General features: G+C 41.5%; 1 protein-coding gene across 1 annotated transcript; it reads left to right on the forward strand.

The window, feature by feature from the left end:
- The first annotated feature begins 3,538 nt into the window (after positions 1 to 3,538).
- On the forward strand, positions 3,539 to 24,541 carry LOC139621083 (ankyrin repeat domain-containing protein SOWAHC). The gene is made up of 11 exons (XM_071477316.1): positions 3,539 to 3,848; positions 7,618 to 7,679; positions 8,904 to 9,143; positions 9,831 to 9,938; positions 13,592 to 13,648; positions 13,949 to 14,050; positions 15,502 to 15,519; positions 19,234 to 19,326; positions 21,535 to 21,607; positions 21,817 to 21,912; positions 22,966 to 24,541. Exons 1-11 carry the CDS (start codon positions 3,716 to 3,718, stop codon positions 23,136 to 23,138), a joined length of 1,155 nt encoding a protein of 384 aa, XP_071333417.1. The 5' UTR covers positions 3,539 to 3,715; the 3' UTR covers positions 23,139 to 24,541.
- Positions 24,542 to 26,297: the final 1,756 nt, after the last annotated feature.

The raw sequence follows: 26,297 nt of genomic DNA on the forward strand, positions 1-26,297 counted from the left end.
GGTGGAAATGTACTGCTGCATGCAGCTGGGGCAGTGGAGGGGTTAACACCACTTGCTGTGGCAGATGTCAAAAACCATGCTGTAAAAAATGTCCGATTAACACAAAGGGGCACTTTGGCAAATCCTGATTATAGGAGCACTTTCATTTATTAAACTCTGCCAATCCCCTGTACTCTTTCTGAGCGGGGATTAAAACCAGGTAGACACCATTGTCTATCTAAACAATCCCTCTTTAAGCTCTAGCTGTTTCCTGGTGCCCTGGCCAGGCCTGGCTGGCTGGATGGCTGGCTGACTGACTGACTGGCTGGTTGCCTGCCTGTAATCTCAGTAGGGGCTTATGGGTCACTACTACCACTACACGTTACCATTCATCAACATCATCCCCTTTAGAGAGACTAGGTGATTGGATTTAGGACGTGTTTTACAGGGGCAGAAAAAAGAGAACAGCAAACTAAAGCGTGTTTACAAGCGCTGTGCTGTGAAAAGGCCCATGGACGAGTGGCGGCCATATGGAATGGATAACTCTGTGAACATCTGCCCTCGATCAGTACCTTGCACTGCCATTAGACCGGTCGCTGTGACCTTCACATGGTACGCAGGAACATCTGGCCCTTTTCTGCTCTCACGGGCCCCTGGAAATAGTATTAAGCAGACAAGTGGTGACACCGAAGTCCATATGTGATTTGTAAAACTCTTGATGTTCATGATGGACCTATGCATTGCAACATAATGATAATGTTAAAGACAGGTTTATTGTGTGGAGCAGTATTACAAAATCTTATGATTCAAAATAAATTCAGACTTTTAACTTAAAAAGGGCAAAATATGGATGATATAAAGATTGTTGGATAATATAACCTGACTGATACAGGATTTTTAAGGCCAGTACTCAGATAACGATATATTGACTGACAATTAAAAAACAGGAACATTCAGTTTTTTTGTTGGTTTTTTAAAGAATTTTAAATACGTGCTGAGCGGGACATTTTACGACTTGTCAACCCGGACACAGTGTTTCTAAACTACCTCAAAAGTCTGACACATTCCTGTGCAGCAAGCACAATGTGTACAGTGATGCAATATATCTGCAATAAGCTGGAGCTCAACGCACTGCAGCTTCAGAAAACACATGCAAGAGAAAACAACACATGCACTGCAAATTCTCACAACACAACCAAATACACAAACGGCAGTGTTTTCAGAGGACACCATAAGTGATGAACCCGGCCGAGGTTGTTGTTCAATGCTTTGTGGCTCTTGAAGTTAAACCACAACAATCATCTCAGGAGCCCTCAGATTTATACTGTGACCCTATGTTGGGAACCACTGGACTGAACTACTAAACTGTATACACAGAAGATAAACTATCTGCACCTCTACCAGCTGCAGCAGTAAAATGCTGCTTACAATCTGATGCATGAGCATTTATCTACCTAGCTATCACTTCATGTGCACTTTCAGTTCACTTCTTCACCTGATCTCCTTCCACTTCGCTCGATTGAATAGATGTAATACTTAATACTTACACTGAGGTCTCCTACTGCACTGAAGCTTTAGTGGTGTCCTTCACTTCTAAGTTACTTCAGATAAAAGTGTCAATTGAGGAAATGTAAATGTAACATTCAAATAAAGTCATATATGATAATATATTGATCAGTTTTCTGCAGAAACTACTTTTACTTATAATACTTAAAATCATTTTTCTATGTATTTTAAATGCAGGACTGGACTATTTTTAAATTTTTATATTGGTACTTTGATTAAAGTGAAGGCGCTGACTACTTGACTAAATGAATCATGGCTGATTTTTTTTTTTTTTTCATTAAACCTTACAGTATCAAGGTGATAAACGTATTGCCAGCTGCTCTCTGGCATAAATTCATCCCACAAAGATGTGGCATATGCTAGAGGATCAAATTTCTCTATCCTCACAAAAGTTGTGTTGTTTTCTAAATTGAAAGAGCATAAGGTCCCACTTTCACGCGACAATACAAACTCCTCACCTCAATAATTGTATCAGCTTATAAGAAGCTTACTGTAATTCCAATATTGTCTTCTTAGGGCAGCAGCCTAAAACATGAAATACAAATCACTCATTTCTAAATTAAATGAAAACCCATTCAAAGAGAAGCTATACTAGAGGAGGACAGAGGGATTAACATGTAAGTCCAGCACATTTAATATTTACAGCGCAATCACACAATTAATCTGACAATGTGTTCTGTGTCTAATACCTGAGCTGACTGGCGCTCCATCATTATCAGTGTTGTACACAGGGGGAGGGGCGAAGAGCAGGAGAAGGGGGGAAGGTCTGTGGGGGCCGTTTACAAGTTCACAACTTCTCACCCAAATGCAACCCACTAAATGTCCGCTCTTTAAGCAAAAGCAACATTCACGATGTTTGAAAGTAGTTTGATTCTTATTTAGCTCAACAGTGGAAACTGTGGTTTTAAGACGTGAATGTGGTTTACAACTGACAAGATTAGAGACAACAGCTCCTCAAACTAGAAAAAAAAAAGAAAAACAGAAAGACCAAAAAATGAAATGTGCCAAACCCTGCCCTAAACATTGGTAATGTTGTTACCCAACTAGATATTACAGAGAAAACTGTACCAAATAATGTTTTTACTTTCCAAAGTCTGTTGTTGTGGGACCAATAATTAAGAACAGACACAATGAATTATAGGCTGCATTATTTATTTTTTTTTGTCAGAGCTCTCAGTATTTGTACATCAACTCTGTTAAAGCAGTCTGTTTGAAATTGGCATATATATATTTTTTTTTTTTTGGAAGGGGGGGGGGTTATATCTTCTTTTGTGGCAACAGGAAATAGAGAGATAGCGAAAGATGTGCAACAACAGTTTCTGACTGGATGTGAACCTGTGACCTCTCAGTTCTGTAAGGCTGCAATAATAGCCTCTTTGTGATCTGTTGAAATAATGTAAATTATTTTTTTTTTTTTGGTAAAAGTATACTTTCACATCTGTATTACTATTATTGATGCATTCATGTGTAAACAGCCTTTTAATGTTGCAGCTGGTCGAGGTGGAGTATTTTTTAAACTGTTGTGTAATGTACATAATAATACATAATGTTTTTAAAATCATCATATCTACCCTGTGTAAAATATGAGTTATGATTAGTATTAATATTAACGTGTAATTAAAGGTGTTAAATAAATGTAGTTGACTATAAAGTACAACATCAGGCTGTGAAATGTAGTAAAGTAAAAAATAAATAAATAAGTAATAAAAAAAATATACTTGATATACAGTATAAATGTCTCTTTTTGAGAAGCATATGGAGATGAGACGTTCACGACCACTTAGAAAAAATGGTATAACGAGCACCTTCTGCTTTTTCACAGCAGGCTGAATGAAAAATACTACTTTAAAAAAATAAAGAAATAAATAAACGTTAGCCCTGAAAAAAAAAAGAAACCCACATCCTGCAGCAGAGGCTGGAGTGAGGGAAACTAAGATGCTGAGACGTGTGTGTGTGTGTGTGTGTGTGTGTGTGTGTGTCTTTAAAGGGTTAACAGGAGGAGGCGCAGCAGCGGTCAGCTCGTCTGGGTGGAGTGAAGTTTAGACATGCACTATAACAAATTAGCCAAGAGGAGCGGGTTATGGCTGAGTGAGAAAGACCCAGAGAGCCGACACACATCTCAACACCACCCGTCCAGGTCGCTGCGGAGCCGCTTCACAGCTGAGCGGAGATGGGTGATGTGCGCGAAGAGGCGCTGCTGGACTATTTCTACTCCACCGGGGGCAACTCAGGCAGAGTGAAAAACGCAGATATACTGAAGACATTTAAGCCTTTTATTGGCCATAGTGACTTGCAGTTGCGTGGTAAGTAGCGAGTCGTTGTCTCATGGATTCAGCTTGGTGGAAAAAACGGGGGAGAGGTGTGAGTGTGAGCCGCTGGTCGGGGGCTGTCTGTGAGGGATGGCGCAAATAATCCACTGACCTCATGTTTGTCCGGCCTGTGCCCATCAGAGCACAACATGAGTCCGCTTTTGAACGCAGCACCCCCCCAGCCCCGCTTTAATAACGGGCTGTGTGTCCTTGAGCTGTTCTCCGTTGTTCAGGGGGCATCTGGTTTGCATTAAGCCCCTCCATAGATCTACAGTCTCAGCAGGAATTGTGTCACTTCCTCCCTCAGGCCAGTTGTAACTGAGCAGAGGGGACCTGAACCAACCCGGCAAATAAGTATGGCACATTAAGGCCCTGTGGCCCCCCCCCGACAGAGCCATGATTCCTCAGCAAAGTGAGGGATGATTCAGATGTCTCTGCCCCCCCCCCATCTCAGCCCAGGACCACTGTGTCTGCTGTAAAAGGTGCTTCACTGTGTGGCTGACTTTCTGCTCTTCCTCTCCACCCACTGACTGTTCATGTGCTTATGCAACCCTGCCCTGAATCACAGCCAACACCAGAATTCTCCCCATATTTCCACTGACTAATGGTTTTGGGAGAAACCTTATGAATACATGTGCATTTTTGCAGTGCACTGTTTGTGATAAAACTGAAGCCAGCCAATAGAACATCTCTAATAAATCCCAATTTAAAGACAGATTATGTCATTTCTGTCTTTTTTAAAGTTACACAATCTACCTATTACAACACTGCATTTATGAGCATTTTGATACAATATTGTTTTGCTAATACACTAAGTGTTTCCTGCTAATCTGATATGAACACATACTGGTGGCCATGGGCGGATTAAGACACAATGGGCCCCTGGGCACAGACGAGTAAAAAGCCCCCCCATCCCCCATATAGGACCAAGACGGAAACAGAGACAAAATGACTATAAAGTCATGTTGTCTTGTAGTTTTTCATCACTTTGTGGTCTTTTTGCATCACTTTTTCTTGCTTTACACCATTTGTGGTCAGTTTGTGTCTCTTTGTATTATTTAATAAAAAATAATCATCCGCTCCAGCTTCGACGTGAGCAAGCTTTAGAAAGCTATCGCCATGTAACTGACACTACTGAGCCGGTTTGCTGATTCTTCTCGACTCGTGTAACTAAATAAAAGAGCAAACACAATATTATTAGCAACATGACAAAATCTAACTAAAGTCAGCTAACGTTAGCTAACATTAGCCTCCTGAAACAACTGGTCATGCCAGACCAAGTCAAGCTGTCACAGAGTGTATTCTCAGTAGTGTTGGATTTGTGTGCAGATTGTGTTAGAAGGTATTTCAAAAGTTATGTGGCTTTATGGACAGGATTTATTGCAGGGCTGTTGTATTCGCCTGTATTTGCTTTGGCTACATCAGTGAAACCCTAAAAAGATGACGCACACATCACTGACTAATCACAGAATATTTGCTGTTAAACAAATTTTTTTGTGGCCCAGAAAACAAATAATGAGCTTCATCACTGGCCCTTTCGACAGCACCTTTACCTTTGGCCCTGCCTGAAATACAAACATATTTTATCCTCCCCCACTGATTATCCAAAGTGACCTTGGATTGCCGTCGCCAGCACGTACAGTCCAGATGCTATGTCAGCACTGCAGTTGTTGACAGAGGTTTAGAGAGCGGCCTTGATACTCAGCCATCTGACATGGCCGTCCAATTAGAAAAGTGCCTCTCACATATTTAAAGTCTGTCATAGCATGTGGTCGCTGCCTTTCATGTCGTAATTGTGATGATCGTGTTTTAATCATAATTAAGCCCACATGCATGACTGGATGTGGACCTCTAATGGGCTCACTTTTTCATCAGATTGGAAAACTGGGGCACGGTTGGGAAAGTTAGCGGTGTTGGGAGGGGGTGGGGAGGGGGTGTTGAGCACACGTGTGTGTTTGTGTGTGTTGCTCGTTTTTGCAGATCTTTGGCTAATAAATAACCAGCACGTCTACAGTGCTGCTCACCTTGCTAAACAAGGAATTCTTTTGTTGAGACAGATGTAAGTGGCAGCTTCCTTTGGATTTCCTGTTGTTGTCATTGTGAGCTGAGCGACTAGCTCTCTACAAATGTTCTTTCCGCGCACATCAGGAAAGGGAAGCACTTTGATTGTCCTGTGCTGCATTCCCATGTTCACCTAGGCATGAATGGAATACCTACGCCTGGAAAATTCTTGTGCTTGCACAGCCGACCCGGCCTGCACTGAGAAACAGCTCTCACACGTCTGAATATCTGCTCACCGGTGTAAACAAAGACAGAGGGCTTTATCTGATGAGCTCTATCATCTCATCAGCTGCTGTTTGTTTGGTTCCCACAGGAAAGATTTACCTTCGCTCTAACATGACTCAGGTTTTTGGCTTTGGGGCTGTGATCTGTTTGTGTCTTTGCTCATGCTGGAGGGAAATCTCTTTCCTCTCTCTGTAGCTTATCTTGCAGTGGCTGCTTTTTTTTTTTTTGTTGTTGTTGTTTTTCTGCAACGTGAGCTGCATCCAGCTTGGCCAGCCAAGTGTGTGCTGGAGCAGAACTTGTTCCTCTTCCTGCCTCATCTTACCTCACATGAAGAAATACACACCAGCGACTCCTCCAGCAGACCGTCACTCACTAACCACACATCTACAATATTGCAAACAGGCAGTAATACAGTGCATTCAGACAGTGTTTAGACCTCAGTTGTGTAATGTTGCAGCTTTACACTCCAATACCCCATTATAACAGGACAGCTAATTCTAAGTGTCACAAATTGAGGCCAAAAACTGTTCAATCTTGGTTTCATCAGACCAGAGAATCTCTAGCTGTTTTTTAAATACCCAGATCAGTGGAGAGCTGCAGTGATGGTTGCCCTTCTGGAAGTTTCTCCCACCTGCACACAGGATCTCTGAAGCTCAGCCAGAGTGATCATCAGGTTCTTGGACACCTCTTGTACCAAGGCCCCTCTCCCCTGATTGCTGAGTTAGTCTGGGCAGCCAGCTCTAGGAAGAGTCCTGGTTCTTCCAAAAGACTGATGGAGGCCACTGTGCTCTAAGGAGCCTGCAATGCACCAGAAATGTTTTTGCAGCCTTCCCCAGATCTGTGCCTCGACATAATTCTGTCTCTGAGCTCTGCAGGCAGTTCCTTCTGCTCATGGCTTGGTTTCTTGCTCCGATATGCACTGTTAGCTGTGAGACCTCATATAGACGGGAATGAGCTTTTCCGAATCCTGTTCCCTCAGCTGAATTTGCCACATGAGGAACCAACCAAGGTGTAGAAACATCTCAAAGATGATCAAGAGAAATGGGAGAAACCTGAGCCACATTTCAAGTGTCATAGCAAAGTGTCTGAATATTTATGTCAATGTGATATTTCACTTTTTCTTTTTTAACACATTTGCAAAAAATTCTAAATTCTGTTTTCACTTTGTTATTATGGAGTATTGAATCTACATTGATGACTGAAAAACTGAGACTGAAAAAACTGAAGGGGTCTGAATGCACTCTTCATTCTAGTCGTGTCTGTATCTGGAAACACTTCATGTGTTTCTTGTACTTTGTGTCCTTTTTTTTTTTTTTTTTTTAATCCCCGTCTATTTCTGTCACCCACATACACCAGCTGAGCTGAGCGTGCTCAGTTTCTTTTTGTCCTCCTTTGACACTTCTGGTATTGGGCCTTCTCATGTCCAAGTGTTACATTATGTGTGAGATGAAAAGCTAATAAATATTTTCCCCTGCAGCTAAATACAGAGAGGAATTCAAGCTCATCATCGACCGAATCGCTGTGGTGAAGTCGGAGAATGTGAGTAAACCATTAAAATATTTTTACCTTTTGTGGGAAAAGCTCTGCTCCCATGTACTCTGTATTTATGCTTCTGGATGTTTCAGTTAAACTATCATGACATCATTAGAACTTGTCCAATCAGTTAAGTTTTTCTGCAGAACTGGTCCCCCCACCCCACCCCCCACCCTCCCATGGGACGGCAGCTGCTGTTTTCATTTTCATATGAAAAAGATTTTCACATACTGACACAAAATGTTACTACAAAACTAATCTGTCCAGATCCAGTCGAATTATTACATATGAACTGGTTTTAGTTTTGGAATCAAATTATTTGATTATTAGTCTTTTATTAAAAGGAACCATTTTGACATTAATGTGCTTTTATTTGCTTCCTTGTCAAGAGTGAGAAGATTTCTACCACGCTCATATCTGTCTGTTACTGTAGATATAAAGCCATAGCCAGGAGATAATTAGCTTAGCTTAGCACAAAGACTTGTTCAATGCTAAATAAAATCTGCCTCTAAAGATCAACGCATCTGATTTGTTTAAATGTACACACACAGAAATGTGTGCCATGCACAGTCCTCACACTATTCCAGTGACCCTCAGGGTGACTGTACCGCACTAAGAAATGCAGCAATGTCCCAACAAAGGTAGGAAAGAGAAAGACTGCATTCAAGCACACATGTGTGTAAACAATGCAGGATATAAAATAATTCAAATATCGGCTTTGGAAATGGTTCATAAGAAAGTAAATGCATTCAGCACAGTGGTTAGACCTCAAGGACACATATTACAGTCATCCTCTCATCTACATACAGGCAGGCCATGTCCACCTTGCTTCCAGACTTTATGATAGCTAAGCTAAGCTAATTAGCTCCTGGCTGCAGCGTCAGACTTAATGGACAGATATTAGAGTTTTTCTAGAGAGACCTCAACATAAAAGTCGACGAAATCAAATAAACAATATGTTAATGAAAAAAGATCTACAAATGTTACATAAACATTTAAAGTGATTATTTAAATAGTGATTATTGCTTGAAAATGTAAACGGGGCCATTTTTACTGCTCCAGCAGAATGTATGTGTAAAGAAACTAACCTGACGTGATCTGGCCCCTGAATAACTGGGGTCAAAGACATATAATTCCCACTGCTGGATAACTGCATTCAAAGAAACACACACACACACGAGTTCCTGCGACGACTTCTCTAAGGCATACTGTGCTTTTTGACTGTTGCAGGGTGAGAAGTACCTCGTCCTGAAGAAGAAATACAGACAGCTGCTGCACGAGCGCGACACCAAACAACAAGGTACGGACGGCGATGGACAGAAACACCCGAGCCCGGCCAGGACAACAGCCACTGTACAGTGTGACACGACGGACGCCTCCACTTCTCCTCCTCCTCCTCCTCCTCCTCCTCAGCAGAAGGAACAACAGGATGAGCAGATGTCATGTGGAGAACCCGAGGGCGCCGCAGAGGTGAATATAAAACCAGCCCGTTATTCTGTCCGGTTCTGTTCTTTGTGTTTGTAAATTGTGGGAGAAGCTGGGATGGTTCAGCAACAACACTGGATGCTGAAATGCAACTTTGGCCTCAGGACACCATGTTTACCCTTCATGTGAGTGATGCATTTATCTCTATACAAGACCGCCTTTGTTGTTGCCTTTTCTCTGCGAGCATGTGTCAGCATTTAATGACGGCCCTGTGGCGTGGACATTTACACAGAGCAACACTGTGGAGCAGAAAAAAAAAATAAAAGCTCTTTTGCTGGGGCAGATCTAAGTTACCCTCTCTGAGAAGAAAGGGAAGGTCAAAGGGCTTATGTCTTTACATAAAAGGCGGATCTGTGTAAAACTAATGCAGAAAAGCACTTGACTGTTGTGAAAATAAACACTATGCGCCGGTTTAATGCACAGTAATCCTCTGGAAGTACTTTAAGTATTGTTCCTGCAATAAAACACGAGCATTTAACCATAGATTTGAAAGATTAATGTATTTTACACTGCCAGTTGAACGTCCTCACACACGATTTGCTCAAACAGGCTCTAAAGTAAACACTGTCGGTCCACACCCAGACGGTGGAGGGAAGGAGAGAGCGGGCAAAGTGCTTGACACAGCCGAATATTTGGCCTGTGAACATTCAGATTATGTCTGTGCTCCTGCAGGACCAGCAGGCAGGAGCAGTCACCACGCAGCACACTCCTCTGCAGCCTCCCGTCATCCAAATCCTGGTAACCTCGGAGGATGAGCTGGACAAAGATTCAGGGTCAAAGGTGACAATTTGGCTGATTGGGAGGCAGTGCTTAAATACTGGGCTTCTGATCGCTGGTGCAGAGCAACACTGTCACTTTTCGCTCGTCTGCATATTGTTAATTCTGCTTACAGCCACTTAGCAGCAAATGTACATAAGAGAGTTCGCATTAAAGCCTTAAACTTGATTTTCTGGGCAAACCAGGCTGAAATATGACGCTGCTGCCGCTGCTGCTGCCGCTGCTGCTGCTGCCGCTGTTGCTGCCGCTGTTGCTGTCTGAGGTGTAATATGTGGTTTGATAAGTTGACAATTGTCAGCAGAAAATTAATCTTGCATAACTTTGGTAATCACTTAATCTATTTTCTAAGTTAAAATGTCAACAGTGACCTGGTGCCATTCTCTCAAATGTGAATATTTTCAGCTCTTTAGTCCATTATGATAATAAATTGAAGTTTTTTAAGACATCACCTTGGGCTCTGAGAAACTGTAGAGAAACTGGGATTTTTTTTTATAGACCAAACAGTTACAATTGTGACATTGTGACGTCTCCAGTGACGTTCTGTTATTTAATCTACTTGATCAGAGGAACAGTACAACTTGTAGGTGAATGTGGATTCGTGATTTATCATTACTGGATAAGACGACCCACCAGTATATGAGATGATTAATATGAGCTACAACTTCACAAGCTGTACACACGTGAACGCATCAATAATCATAATCCAGTAATATCATACAAGTGGAGCTAAGCCGATCGATAGAGAACCAATCAGCAACTTGGTTCAATCATTTTCCAGAAAACTAATGAAAAAAAAAAATTCTGATTTTAGCTTCATATATGAGAAGATGTGCTTTGTCACATGTCACAGTAAACCAACTATCTTTGAGTTTTGGCCATTTGATGATGTCACCTTCGCCACTGTTGTCACACTTTGATGTTTCATCGACTAAAGAGTAATTGATTAATTAAAAAAAAGATCTGTATATTAATTGATAATGAAAATAATGTTAGTTGCAGCCTCAAAAACTACACTTTATTCTGAAATGGGCCATTCAGCAAAATGAGAACTTGTATTTGTTGGTACTTCAAATACGTTTTAATGCTACTTTTTTCTGATGTAATCTTTTGAATGCAGGAGTTTTACTTGTATCACTTGTTTCTACACTGTGATATTAATACTTTTACTTCAGTAAAAGGTCTGAGTACTTCTACCACCACCGATGGGGACAACACTGACTTTCTGTTCAGTACCAACAGTGCAGTGGTTCCTCAGTCTCCCACCAGGTGGTGCTAAGTAAATTACCTGGATTTGTAACCTACAGTATGTTGAATTTGAGAGGTAGGAGGGTGGTTGGGGGGGCAGTTGGGGGACAAGGGGGGCAGAATCTGCATTTAAATTAAGCTCTGTTATTATGTTAAGCAGCAACATGTTGGAACTCATTATAAAGATAATAATCATTTGTGCCCATTAAAGAGATTGGGATTCATCCCAGAGAAGGGTATGCAGCTTTCCTTGATGGCGGCACAACAGACAGATGAAATATGTCGGAGTGTGTTAATGTAGCACTGCAACGAGATTAAGTGTGTTTGCTCAAGGTATTAGTCACACCAGTGAACTTTGTATTCAGGACACCGGGCGTTGACAGTTGTTTGGTATCACAGAAGCTACCTGGCTGCTTTGACGCAGGGTTACATTATTAATCAGAACACCTGAGGCTGTAAACTGTGAGGTTAGTCTCCCATAGCTTGACAGGAAATGTTGTTTATAATGTCATTAGCGCTCCCAAACGAAGGATCACTCTCTGGAGAGGACACCTCCTGGTTCCGTCACACTTACATATCTACTGGGGGCAGAGCGTGTCCTTCCCTGGTGTCTGAGTTTGTAGTTTGGTCCTTCACAGAGAGGAGCAGCTGTGGTTCGCTGGAATTCTCATTGACCAATTTTAACTAAATATAAATTACAGTAGCACTGGAGCACTATCAAATTTATTTTTTGGACTAAAACTGTCTTGCACAGTGCACACCTCAGTCTCAGTTCTTTTAAAAACATGAATAATAAAATTGTATAAAATGCCATTAATTGGACTGGAAAAGATAAACAAAAGGTACAGACGGAGAGTGGAGGAGCAGATCGTGCTGCAGGAATAGTTTGAGAAGTTTTAACAGAAATGTCTCAACAGCTACAGAAGAATTTGCCATCAAGGCTTTTTTTTTTTTTTTTTTAAAGACATTCATGTTCCTCTCAGGATTAATTGTAATGACTACGTTAACCTTTCATCATCATCATCATCATCATCATCATCATCAGGTCAAAATACTTGAGCTTCTGACCTGAAATGACTTTCCCATGATTCTCAGCTCTACTTTGTGTTTTGTACTAATTGTAGAAAATGCCAACAAACAGAACTAAGACGGTGAACATGATGAACATCATCAAACATCAGCATGTTAGCATCGTCAGTGTGACTTAAGCATTTGGCTCAAAGCAGTGCAGCCACAGGGCTCACAGCATGGCTGTAGACTCTTAGTGTTTGTTTAGTTATCTAATATTATTTCACCTCTGTGTACTTGCGGTCATCTGACTTCCCCCTTTCACTCTGAAGACTCTTGAAATGAGTTAATTCTGTCACTAATTGAAAAATAATCTGTAACTATTTTGATCATTAATTAATCCTTCAAGTGAAGCAAAAAAAAGCAAAAAATCAGCAGTTTCAGCTTCTCGATTTTTATTTTTATGCAGCTTTTCTTTGTCTTGTGTAAACTGAACATCTTTGGGATTGAGACTGTTGGTCAGACAAAACAAGACATTTGAAAATGTCACTTTGAGCTCTGCAAAACTGTCATGGGCTAATTTTTTTCAGCATTTTCTGATGATTAAAAGACAAGATGAACACTTGAGAAAATAATCAGATAAATGCAGCCCTAAAAAGCAAATTAAAATGACCGTGAAACAACACAAAGCGCTGAGAGGGAATTTACTGGAATTCCTGTCCCCTGCTCAGACTTTCCCTTCACGCCCAACATGTTATTATTGGTCTCCAGCAGAAGTGTCAGACTGGAGAAGGCTGGATAAATACAATCCCTCCACTTTTCATGTTCAGCTCGCTGACACGTGACAGTTTGTGCAGGAGACATGAAAGGCCTGAGTGTTTTAACATCATGTCTCTGTATGATCTGAGAACAATTTGCAATCAGGTTCTCCTCAAAAGAGGCAAGAACGAAGAAACAAACTCTCATAAATCAGCCGCGGTGACACGTTTATACACTGCTACAGGCCGTGTTGGTTATTTTTGGAGTTTTTCTCTTGACCCCTCCAGACTAAAAGCACCCGGCCTGACTGTAGGCATGTTGTTTTTTGGGTTAATTGTTAATTGGATTGTTATTCATTACCCCTTGTGTGTGAAAGTGTCACCTCTGCCTCGCTGTCTCATTACCTCTCTCTCCGTCTGTCTGACACCCTTTGGTCACATCTTGTCAGCTGGAAAACATCACAGCAGTGTGACCCACTGTGAGTGTGTGTGTGTGTACCCTGTGATGTTGGATCATGCTGAGCGAGCATTATGACTGATACGGTGCAGTTAACGTTTGTCACAGTCACAGTTTAGCTTTTTGTCACCACTGAGTAACTGAGTCAGGCTCCTGTTTTTTTTTTTGGTTTTTGTTTTGTCTTTCAGTCTGAGTCGGAGCAGGACGAGGAGTGTACGGGCAGCATGGGCTCTGCTGCTGTCGCTGTAAGTCCTTTTCCTGTCTTTTCCTGTGGTTTTCCTGTGGCCTTAGAGAAGGTTTAAGAAAAAAGAAAAAAAAAACAAAAAAAACATGTGAGGAGAAACGAAAAAACAGAAGTTCAAGTATAAACTGTCTGTGCAGCGTCTCGATGGGTGTCTCCCACAATGTGTCAGTTGGCTGTGACTCAGTGGTTTGTAGGAAATGGATTAGAGGTTTGTAGCTTCTGCACTATCAAAAGAACCCACAACAGGATGTGGATGGTAGGGTGTGTGTGTGCATGTCTGACCCCCCCCTCCTTTCTCTAGCTGGATCCTATAGAAAAGGAGTGGATCTACTCTGCGGCCGGCGCTCGAGTCCCTGACCTCTCTCAGCTGCTCAGACAGGACCCCTCGCTGGCAAACAAGAAGGTAGCGCTGCCCTCTGCTCTGCCTCTTACACGACAATTCTGCTTTATTGCAAATACTATTGTCATTTTTATGGCCACGTGCAGGTAATAATAACATCTGGGAGTGCGGCGTTATCGCTGCCACAAAGTATGATCAGGCAAGAAAGACGAGCAGCCAAAGTTTCAAACAAAACTCCGGTTTAGCCAAACTTATTTAGAAGAAAAAATGAGGATGAACGGTGAAATAACTACAACCTGCAAAACAGAAATCAATATCTTATCACTGTCACCATGTTCAAATTTAAAAGTTGTTATTATGAGGGAAAAAAATAAATAAATTGAGACATGTTGCAAGTCAGTTTTCTTCCAATATGTGACAGTAAACACGTCATTTTGAAAATCCCTTCAAGGATACAGAATTTTTTCATTTATGAATTTTGCCCTTAACTGTTTTCACGTGCAGGTCTGTCGTTCAGTAAAGACTTTCCCCGACTTTCTTCAGAGCGCCTGGCTGGAGACGTAGTTTCAATATTACAAAGTTAATTAAAACCACTGGTTTTCATTAATCATTCATTACGTCCTCGGGAACATCAGTCACACTGCAGTAAAATACAAGGAACAACACGAGGACTCTGTGTTGATGTTTCTCACTGGGTTGCGTATGTCTTCAATCTAATTTTCCTAATCGTCACTGTTCCTCAGATGTGGTGGAAAAGCAAACAGACTTTTAAACTACCTACTTCAGTCCCTTTGGCTCCACAGTCCCTGAAACTATTTGGTCAACAAGAGCTAAACCTGATCTGATCGTCTCACTGCTCGGCTTCTTGCCCCGTCAGACTTTGTTGTTGCGGTGTCACATGTGTTCCCAGATCTTAGCGATCGCTTTGTTGGGAACAATGTGATCAAAACCAACAGAAATAATCACTAAAACAACAAAAAGGAGACGTGAGTTGTCATAAATCGTCCCTGGAAGACAGAACCAACACCCACTACCTCTCCGGAGCCAGAAATAATGTGAAGAACTGTTCACACCCTGGCCACTTCCTGTTTGACCTGTTGCCCTCTACAGGTCGTTCGAAAACTCTGCCCACTAGAGTCACGAACAGTTTCTTTTTCACTCTTAATCAACACAATCACACAAAATGAAAAACAGTACTTTCGTCATTGCTGTGTAATTTCCCACACATCCACACTTGTGCAATAATCACTCAGACACTAAATATTTATCTGTTTATATTAGGATCGTGTTGATTTGTGTGACGCTTTTCTCTTTTAATTGCTCTAAACTAATACTAATAAGTAGTAGCACTTTGTACTTTGCACAGTACAATGACAACAAAGGCTTTTATTCTCTATTCTATTCTATTATCCTTAAACGCATCACAAACACCAGGTAAACAAAAACTGCTTCATGTGACTGGAATCATAATTAATTTGTATTTGTTTTGTGTCTTTTCCGGGGGCTCAAACCAGGACTTCACCTCGGTGAGTGTTTGACTGTGTGTTACTGTAACTGTATGTGTTTATTATGAAGTCACTGTGATGGACGGGGTTTGATAATTTTTGTCTCTTCTCACTCCGACGCTCCTGACTGTGACCATGACCGTCGTTTCAGGGGGTAAGTTTCATCATTCATAGCTCTATCAGCAGCTGGTGCGTAACAACACTTAGATTATAAGACTGGAAGTGAATTTAAAACCATGCTGGAAGTTATCTCCATCACAACAACCAAGCAAATTTCATCTCGCTGATTCCTGATTTATCAACTGCTCGCTCTCAGACCTGCACTGTGCTTGTATAACTTTCACAAGCTCATTCTGTCGAGATTTTCCCTTTAATAGTATTCTGAGAACCCTGTGTTAAAACATCCAGATCATGCATTTCAAAGGTCCACTATCAAAAGGATTATGAAAGATAGCTTTTTAGCTCCTGTGCCCCCCTGACAACCCAAATCCTTTTATTTGTCTCCCTGTGCGCTGAAGAGATTTGAGCTCATGTTTGTTGTCCCTCCCCTGTGTCACAGTTCTCACACTGTCCTGTGGCCATGGCAGACCACCTTCTAAGAGTAGCCCTAAGCCTCTGCCATCCCCACCCGGACAAGATAGCACGGCCGCCATTGAAGTGTAGGGAGATTGGGGGGGAGGGGGGGGATTAAGGAGACTCTTAATGCCCCACAAAGACTTCACCCACTTAAAGATAATCTGAAAGTAATAGAGCAGGCTGGGATTAATTGTAGAACAATGCTGGTTGTGTCCATGGGAAGGTGCTAAGTCCCCCTCAGGCCTCTTTGATGTTCCCCTTTGGCCTTCAGCCTTTCCCTGTTCTGCAGAGGTGGATGCCTTTCCACAGATAACGCACAGAGATACCTACACCAAAAAAAAAAAAAAAAAAGTCACAAGACTCACGAGAAGCAAAGGTTTGAAAACCAGGAGTCATTATATTTGATGTGCATTTGTCATGTCCTGACTTCAGTGTACCAAGTCACATGTTTGGCCAGGACTGAAGGGATTACTCTTCATCCTGGGAGGACTTAAGTGTTTCCTGTTCTGACCAAATGTTTGTTGGGATCAGGTGGTTTTATAGACATGATCTTCAAACAGTGGTTTAAAGGTAGAAGTCAGAACACCTATATTTCATCTTCTCGCTCCGGAGTCTCACTCTGTTTTTCCTTCTCTTCCCGCCCTCCTCCTCCTCCTCCTCCTTGTGACGCGGGCCCTCCGTTCCTGCTGTGATGGACTTCCTCTGCCACACAGTTTGTAAGTACATCATTAGCCCATCACTCCTCTCTGTCCTCCTCCACATCCAGGGCAGTGTCAGGCACGCGGGCCTTTGTGTCTCCTGTCGATGTGAGCCCTCTTTAGCAGCCACTTCCCTCACATGGTGGGGACACGGCCGTCCCCGAGTGATCGGACAGGTGGGGGGTCACCCCTGTGGGTAGGAACAGAAACGAGAGGAGGCGCAGGAAGGGAAGACGCCGCATCCTGTTCAGCCTCGTCCATCACTCCTGCCCACAGGGAGACCCGCCGAGCCGCCCGTCAAACAGCCCTCTGGCCAATCCGTCTTCAGATGTGACAGGGGACAGACAAAGGAGATGGAGATACTCCAGCCAGACAGCATCCATCACAATCTGTCTCCCAGACGCCTGACGTAGAGAGATGTAGCAACATATCGCTCCCTCAGTCCCCTCAGTGGGTTCAAGCAGACTTTTTTTTTCTCTGTTGGACGGGCTTGTTGTACTACGATTAGCACGATTAGCGCCATAGCTCCGAAACACAAAGCAGTTCGAGCAGTGCGTTCCTCTCTTGCATTAACCATCCATTTGTCTGAAACATAAATACCTGCTCATGTTATTACAGCTGTTCTGAAGGTATTTCCAAATCCAAAATATTCCATCTGCTGCACAATAGAATTTGTTCTTTAAGTCCTCACTTAAGTTCAATCAAATACCTCCTCGCTCTTATTTTGTATGAAAACATAAAATAACAGAGAGCAACTTTGATATAGACAAACAAATACACATGTATGTTATATAAATTCATATAAATAAAGACACGTCATGTTGGCTTCCATCTTTGTTTGGATTGGAAATTATCTACATGTACATTTAACATTTAATCAAATCATGCAGCAAACAGACATTTTTCACGGTGGAGGACTCTTTGAGGATAACGGCGACACCTTCAGGAAAGTGTTAAGTTTTGTTTTAAGACCTTCTGGATTTTTCAGTGAGCGCCAGGTATTTATGTTTCTGACAAAGGGACGTTAGACCACATTTAATCAAATTAGCCAGATGGTAAATGTGTCAGAAAACACTCAGCAGGTTTAGTCTCAGCTCTAAAAACAATCAGCTGCTTGATGACAGCAGAGCCCTGATCACACAGGGGGCCGAGCTGAATTCTGAGGGTGATTCCACTGAAAACTTAATTTTTATGTATAATATTATTATTTTTAGCATTCGTGCATTTATTAAATGGACAGCAGAATCAAAGGCGAGAGAGAGAGATGGCGATTTATATTTAACAGATCTCCTCAACAGGGGACGTTTGGATTAACCTCAAACCGTCCCAACAAACTTTGATTTTTACTGACATTATTTGAGCAAACTGTGATTTTATTTACAAAAGTAAAACAACATAAATATGATCATTATGATGCACTTAAAGTATCTTTAGTAAAAGTTCTCATTACATGTTAAGAATGATTTTTGAGCAGCAGGTTAATGTTGTAACTGGTTCAGGTTGAGCTGGTTTTAATAACTTAATATACTGCAGAGGGATTTTAATTTATTAGAGTACAAATTTTAAATTTAAATATTATACATTTTACAAAAAGATGGATATTTTATATGTAAAAGCTTCAACTGCAAACTAACTACAGGTGTCAGAGAAGTGACGTGGAGTAAAAATCTCACTGCTGCTGGATTAAAACCTCCACATTCCCACAACAAGGAAAACTAGTTTTCATCTTGTCCACTCGCACTTTCAAGGTTTCTTCTTCCCCTCACTCAGCTGTGTAGTTAACAGAAATAAAAACTGAGGTTATGCGGTTTTCATCCATCCAGCGTTGATACGTAGTTGTGAGGTGGTTGGGATGGATGTGGTTACTTTGCCAACATCTGCACCAACGCTCAGCTTTCACCTGTTGATAACCCATAATTACGCAGCTTAAAGTGTGTAGGAAAAACACAGGAGATCACAGCTCCGGTCAGACAGGTGGATGTGGTTTGCATGTGACTCGAGTTTTCTGCTCCGTGCACGTGTCTATTATTTTAACATCTACATGTATCTCTGAGAGGTAGAGGGAGAGGAGGGGGAGGGGGGTTGCTTCCCTCCTTGACGTGCGCTGACAGTAGTGCGGTGATGTCTGGGTGGGTTGCCCCTCTGCGGGTCACACCAACATCATCAATCTTCCCCCTGGTGACAGCCGGCCAGGCCCCCCGACTGTGGGCACAGGCCTGTGTTGTTTTGTAATTAGGCTCCGTTAGATGGCAGGAAACCTTCTCTCCATCCCTCTTTCTCACCATCCCTCCATCCGTCCACTCCCCTCTGTGCACAGCTGGCCCCCCGCCCTCACTCAGCCAATGAGACGCTGCCCTGCTCAGTTCAGACAACTTGTAATGATGCTACAGCAATTTACCAGGCCAGATAATAGTGCACATCACTGCACTGGACTCTTTATGAATAACTCTCTCTTTGTTCCTCACAGACAGCTCTGCACTGGGCTGCCAAACATGGCAACCAGGACATGGCCGCGCTGGTGGTTAACGCTGGTGCTGATGTCAACACCAAATCAGTGAGTGCTTTTTTTTTTTGTTTTAATTTCATTGTTACACACTGATTTTGAAGGGGCTCTCCAGCTGTGAGGCTAGCTGTACCATCAGTACAAGTCTGCAGCAGCCGAACTTCCTTGATAACCTGAGATCAGATTGTGCATTTGAATTAATTTATAAAACAAAACAAACAAAAAAAAAAAACAAGAAAGGAAAAGTTCAACATTTGGAAAATGCACTGATTCAGTTTTTTGCAGAGAGTTAGAAGAGAAGTCTGATGAGACACTCACTTATTTTTTTTCTACATCAGCTGTTTATTGCACATCAATAAATTAGGGAGACTTGTGCAAGAGAGGTTAAAACTAAATGGCGAAAATCGAAGCAGCAGAGGCCGAAGACGTCCTGACTTTCAGCGCCTAGTACAGGTTCAAAATCTTACTGGATCCTACTTGTAGCATCTTTCATAGAGGACCAGAGACTTGTGGTCAGGTCCAGGCTGGTGTCTGATTCACTGGCTTCTGTAACTCACTGCTAACACTCATCCAGTATCTCTTATCTGGCTTTGTGGAAGAGCTGTGGGGTCCATGTTCACATATACAGCAAAAGAGAGAAGAGAGAAAACTAGGATTGGGGGGGGGGTTTAGTCTCCTCCCGCTCTCTGCAGCATATCTGTACAACGCAGCTGATATAGCTCTTGTTTGCATATTTTTCCATTTGTCTTGTCAGACGACACATTAGTACTCAGTACTCGTGGATCAGACCACACCCATCTTCCACCTCAGCTACACTCCTGCAAAGCGTCACGACTGCACCCTGCACAGTTGTGACACAATCCTGCTGACAAAAATCTGTCCACTTACATATAAACACCCAGCAGAGCACTCGATACCAACACAGTGATAGTTCCTGCTACAGTGGGTGTCACCAGGACCACAGTCCTCCCTGATGACGCCCACACACACACACACACACACACACACACACACACACACACACACACACACACACACACACACACACACACATTCACAAGGTGAGAACAATACCAGGCTCACTGCTGTGCCTGTGTGTTGACATTTAAAATGAGTGATGGCAGAGAAGGTTGGTTGGTTTTCATATTCAAATACAACCAAACAGCATCAGTTACCCTCTAAAGGAGCCGCTGTAGTTATGTCTGTAGAACGACTCTGAACTATATTAAAAGCTGAAGAACAAGATGCTCCACTTCTGAAACGTTTCCGTACATTCAGCCTCAAATCAGCATCTACCACAGCATCTGCCATTAGAAATGTAAACCTGCATGAGTTAATTCCTCTGCAGAACAAAATTAGTTATTAATAGTTATTTGTTGTCCACCCAGTTTATACAACAGGCTTTCTGACGAATATGTGAAGTCGCACTCTTAACTCAAAATGACCCTGATGACATCATGAGAATTGCAGCTTTTCTCTTTAAAGCTCCCTCCAGAGCCATGCACTTATACAACCATTTTCACATGTTGAATAACTCATCGTGATGAGTAAACTGAACTTTGAGTGTGAGATAGCTGGAGTGTCCCTTTAAGTCTATGGTGCAGTGTGTTTTGCTTTTTCGTGGCACGTGCACACTCTCTGGTTTACTCAGCGTGTTCTTCTTTCTTGCAGCATGTGAGTATCCAGGCCTTTATGAGACGGTGACGGGTATGTACAGTATCTGTACTGATCTGAGTGGACACCAACAGGACAACAACGTGGCTGCTGGTTCCTCCTGTTGTGCCGCTCAGTGATGTAATGCTCCCCTAAATGATCTCTGGGAAGATCCAGCTGTGCAAATGTATTACAGCAGCACGTGTTTCGGCCCGCAGGAGCGCTCCGCTAATAAATCATGTCATGTCATGTTAATTGTTTCCCAAAACAGTGCGTCTATGTGCCAGCATGCACAACTCTACAACTATGCAATTTTCAGTGAATTACCAAGCAATTATGTTTTTATCATTATCTGGTGTTTCCATAACCTTCGCTAATTTGTATACTTTTTTTTCCCCATGCTGTTTTCATTGGCTGCGTTTGGGCCTGTGAAACTCTAGGGGGTAGGTACTAAAGCCTTTCAGCACTCACCTCAACACAACACAAAGAAAAATTGTCAATTTTAAACTTTTAAGTCCTTGATGTGTCAGTAAAGTGAGTGTTGAACCGCCAGTGTCCCTGGAAAGAACTTAAAATGTTTCCTTTTGTTTTGCTCTTGTTTTTGCTCTGCAGGGCTACACACCTTTACACATTGCAGCGTTACACGGTCATCGACATATTCTTGACCTGCTCATAGGGACATATGGTAAAAACCGCTTTCATTTCAACTGTTGCTTACAGGGATAACACCTCCATTTATCACAGGACAGAGTGAGATAATCAGTCAGTTAAAAAGTGACGGCAGGTTTTAATCTCATGTAGTTATTTTTGTTTACCTTTGGATTGTGAGTTTTTTTTTTTTTACCTTGCAGCTTTTGGTGTTAGTTTTCAGAGATTTATTTTTGCTCTTATCAGGTGCTAAAGAAAACTTAAGGGACTACAGCGGGCATCTCGCCTGCCATTATCTAAACATCAGAGAACCCGAGGGTCCAGAGGAAGAGTGCGAGCTGCGTGAGTGCCTCATACATACACTGCTGAATTATTTATGATTTTATGGATAATAACCATCAGTTTTATTAATGCTACAATATATCTCTGTTATAATTAATTAGTCAGGCATTCTTTCACTTTATGTTGTTGTTTTACATATTTTTTAAATTTCTCAATGTTCAGCCATTCCCTGAAATTCTTGTTGTAGTCTATGTGTACGTTTAAAACACTGTTTTTAAATGTAGTTTAGAAATAAGGTTTACTCACTTACTGAAGTAATATAAAACAGAGTACTGCTGTTTTTGACGAGTTAGAGTCTTTGAATTGTGTTGTCTTTGTAATGACTGAAGTTAGAGTAAGTAAAAAACAAACAAACTATCTTTTAAGTAATAGTTTAGTATTTTGGAAAATGAATTTATTCATTTTCTTGACCCTCTACATCAAATACAATGAAAGGACGGATACCACATACATCTGTCTGCTTAACTTACAAAGCTACCGCCAGTTGCTGGTAAGCTTAGCTCCGTTTCGCATAGAGACTGGATACAGGGGGAAACAGCTAGCCTGTCCAAAGGTAACAAAATCCACCCATCAGTGTCTCTAAAAGACACATTTAACACACTGCATCTGCTGTGTTAAATCTGTACAAAAACCAAAGTGTGAAAATAACATGTTTTGTTGTCTGGCAATCACACGATCAAGAATCAAGGAAGTAGCTGTTCCCAGCGAGGAAGTAGTCCAGCCCACAGCTCCCCCTGTAAAACTGCAAGTTCTCATTTTTACGTCTCGGCTTTTGTGCGAACAAACAAAAGCATATTGTGTTAATTACTTAGCTTTAGGCAGCATTTTTTACCTTTGGACAGAGCTAGGCTAGCAGTTTCCCCCTGCTTCCAGTTTTTATGCTAAGCTAAGCTAATTAGCTACTGGCTGTAGCTTCGTTTTTACTGTACAGACATGAAAGTGGTATCGATCTTCTCATCCAACTCTCAACAAGAAAGTGAATAAATGTCAAATTATTGCATTAAAATGATTTTATTTATGATTTATCAATCAACGTGTTTCTTATGGTTCCAGAGTTTCAAGTCACTCAGGCCAGGGAGCGGAACAGGAACAGGAAGCTGGTTTCGTTGTTCCACTCCAAGAAGAAGTGGGGCTCAGCGGAGGAGCTGGCGCCGATAGAGGAGGAGAGGACGGCGTCGCATCAGCTCGTCCTTCCTCCGTTCAGACCCAGAAAATTCTCCCGCTGAGGAAGAACAGACGCCAGGGACCATTTCTGACTCTAATACTATATCGACACATATATGCCATGAGGTATTAATACTGTATGTGTATATTTATTATGTACACACACACTGACACTCATTCCCTTCATTCCTGTGCTTACAGACACAATCACACATGCTCGCTTACAGATGCTTTAACTTTGACTTGGAAGAGTTGCAGGTGATGCTATGCTTATATGTGTATATTATTAATATTTATGCTCAGCGTAGAAGTATTTCTCGAAGCCTTTGAATTTTATTAAATGTTGCTAAATGTTACTTAATGCCTTACAACTTCAAATGAGCTCAGGCCTCAGGGTTTGCCTTTGTTTGTTCAGATGCTAAAGGATCAAGCTAGTGATGTTCTATATTTTGGTTATTGGCTACAGATAAAATGAAAAGATTAAAACCAACAATATGTTAGTTGGTTTCAAGATAAGTCACAAAAAACTAAATAATTTCCTCAAACAGCTGGGTACTGTAGTTTTCAGCAAACGTCAACTGTGCTGAGCTGCAGGTTTAATGGTGTAGTCAGTATTTACAACAACAGACTGTGTGTGTGGGACTGATTTAAAATAAACTACAGAGCCAATGTTCATCAGAATAGAGAAACATGTCTCCCACTCCCACAGCTCTAATAAAATATATAAGACTTTGGATACACAGATGATACTTGTTAACAGGATCAGTTCGTTGTTAGTTTAGTGTGTTTTTCTTGTGATATAGAAGATCATCAGACTCACCCTTTAGGATTGTTGTTTATGCTGGTGGTTTTGTATGTTATGGCCTGTTAAAAAAAAAAAAAACGAAAAAAAACTTGTGCACTTAACATTCTGCCAAAACCACTTTCCAAAACAGATCACTAGTACTTAAATTCATTTTATAGATTCTGCACAGCCACTGATTTAGATTCATGTCACTATAGTTTTAAATCTGGTGATCCATTTTTGTGAACATGTTAATTATGTATCTGATTAATTATTTCGCAAATCAAAAATACTGTCACTGTCTCAAGGCAATGCAGGTGGAAGTTGGTCTTTCTTGTTGATGCATTCAAATGCTAGCAGAAAAGTCCGACATCTGACACCAAGACTTGAGATTCAGCTGCTTTAAAAAACACACATCGTTACATTATTACTTTACAGAAAACATTGGTTCCCTTTCCTTTTTTTTAATTTTTTTATTTTTATTTTTCTAAATGTGTGTTTGCTTATTATTTGTTGTGGGTTTGAGTGGGAGTGCAGTTTACTTAAATGAAGAAGTCCATGAAGGCACCAGCAAGGAACCCAGCTTTCAAGTTAATTATTGGGCGACAATAAAAGAAATTTGACAGACAAGCAACAGAATAATCAACCCCCTAAACAATCAATAAATAAATGTGAAATGATTGTGTTGAATTGGCTTTTTCAAGCAAGATTTTATGTAAAGTGAAAGTGTTCAGTTGTATACAAGTTAGTTTTCATACTGTATTTGGAAGGTTGGAAATCTAGATTCTAAAAAATGATGTTACACTTTGAAAAATGGTTTGCTCTGGTGTATTGTGTTTATAATTATTTAATGGGCTTAAACACCAGGTGTTTCTTTAAATCTGAGTCAATGAAACATTCCAGAGTGAAGGAGGGAGGGAAATAAAATGAAACAAACGCTGCATGAAAACAGTTGTTTTTTTATTTTCGTCACCATTTCAAACATTACTACAAGGCTGGATCGTGTTATGTTTGATGCATGTTAGCTGTTTTGGTCAACCATGCATGGACTCTGCATGTCGGCCTTATTGCTCTTGGTCATTGTCAGATTGTGATTTGTTTGTCTGATCTGCTGATTTTCAAGACCTTTTGAGTTTTGGACCGATGTTTCTGCAGTTCGGCCTCAGATGCAGCTCTGTTACTGAGTTAAGCTTCCTTTGAAAACTGATTGTATTTTATTTTGTCTACTAAACCCAGTGTATTCGAGTGTTATTTTACCCTTTTGCAATTCGACATTTGCGCTGTTACAGTGTGAATCGGGGTTTTCTGCTTTATTCTGCCAGTTGGTTCAAAGGGCTTTTGTATTGTTCATCATTTGTATTTGTTGTGGATGATGCGAATAATGTAATCTAATCTCAAGGACCAGCCTCCATTACTTCTTTTGCACAGTATTTATACAATGAAGATATTTTGGTATTAAACTGTATTTTATATCAAACTGTTCACTTGTTATTTTCTCCAACTCAACCTGAACTGTTCACTTTAAACACTTCACTGAATTATCTACATCAAACTCCCATCTTCAGCTCGGCCGCTCACAGCCCAGCTTCTCCTTACACCAAACAGAGAAGAAGAACGACTTTTTTTTTTCTCCCCCTCTTTCTATAGAATAACCAGAGTTTTTTTTAAGCTGCCTTTGATCTTTCTTTAACTACCTGACTTTGTGGGCTACAGATGGAGTAAATATGGGTCCTGCTAACTCTCCATACGGCTTTAGACCCTAATTCCTGATTAGCTGAAAAGGGCAGCACTTGCTTTTGGGTCCTGGATATCACACAACACAGAGGGGAACAGAGGCAAGTGTTTTTGTGCTTCATTTTTGAAGCGGGGATGTTGGGGGGATAAGAGGGAGTTTCTGTAATAGATACTTATCTTACTGCCCTCAAGCCCCTCAAACAAAGTCCCCCTCTGAAGAGATTATAACCCAGGGAGGGCACATTAACTCTAATCCGATGCTTTGAGGCCTCGCACCCCCATACCACCCTCTGCCCCACTTATTTCACCCCTTCTGTTGTTGGGGGGCTACCTTGTATCTAGTGCATGTATGAGTAGGGCCTGTGGCTACACACGAGGGTTGTGTGTGTGTGTGTGTGTGTGTGTGTGTGTGTGTGTGTGTGTGTGTGTGTGTGTGTGTGTGCACTCATGTATGTGTGTGTTTGTGTGAGTCAGGGTGGGTGGAGCGGCTGTTTCAATAGCACGCTGACTCTAATGAAAAGCATTGAGGGGTGCATACCGCTGTGTAACTGATTCCTCTCTCTGAAGAGATTAGGAGCTACATTGTTGGTTCGGTTGCTCATTTCCATGAGAGCACAGCCTCCCACCAGCGGCTGCTTGGCTTTGTTATTTTGAGTTGGAAAACACAGAGCCCAATGTCCCTGGCTTCCTTGTTACCATTGTT

This window comes from Trachinotus anak, unplaced genomic scaffold (assembly GCF_046630095.1).
Source record: "Trachinotus anak isolate AG129_WGS33_773 ecotype Australia unplaced genomic scaffold, CSIRO_AGI_Tana_v1 ptg000004l, whole genome shotgun sequence".
NCBI lineage: Eukaryota > Metazoa > Chordata > Actinopteri > Carangiformes > Carangidae > Trachinotus > Trachinotus anak.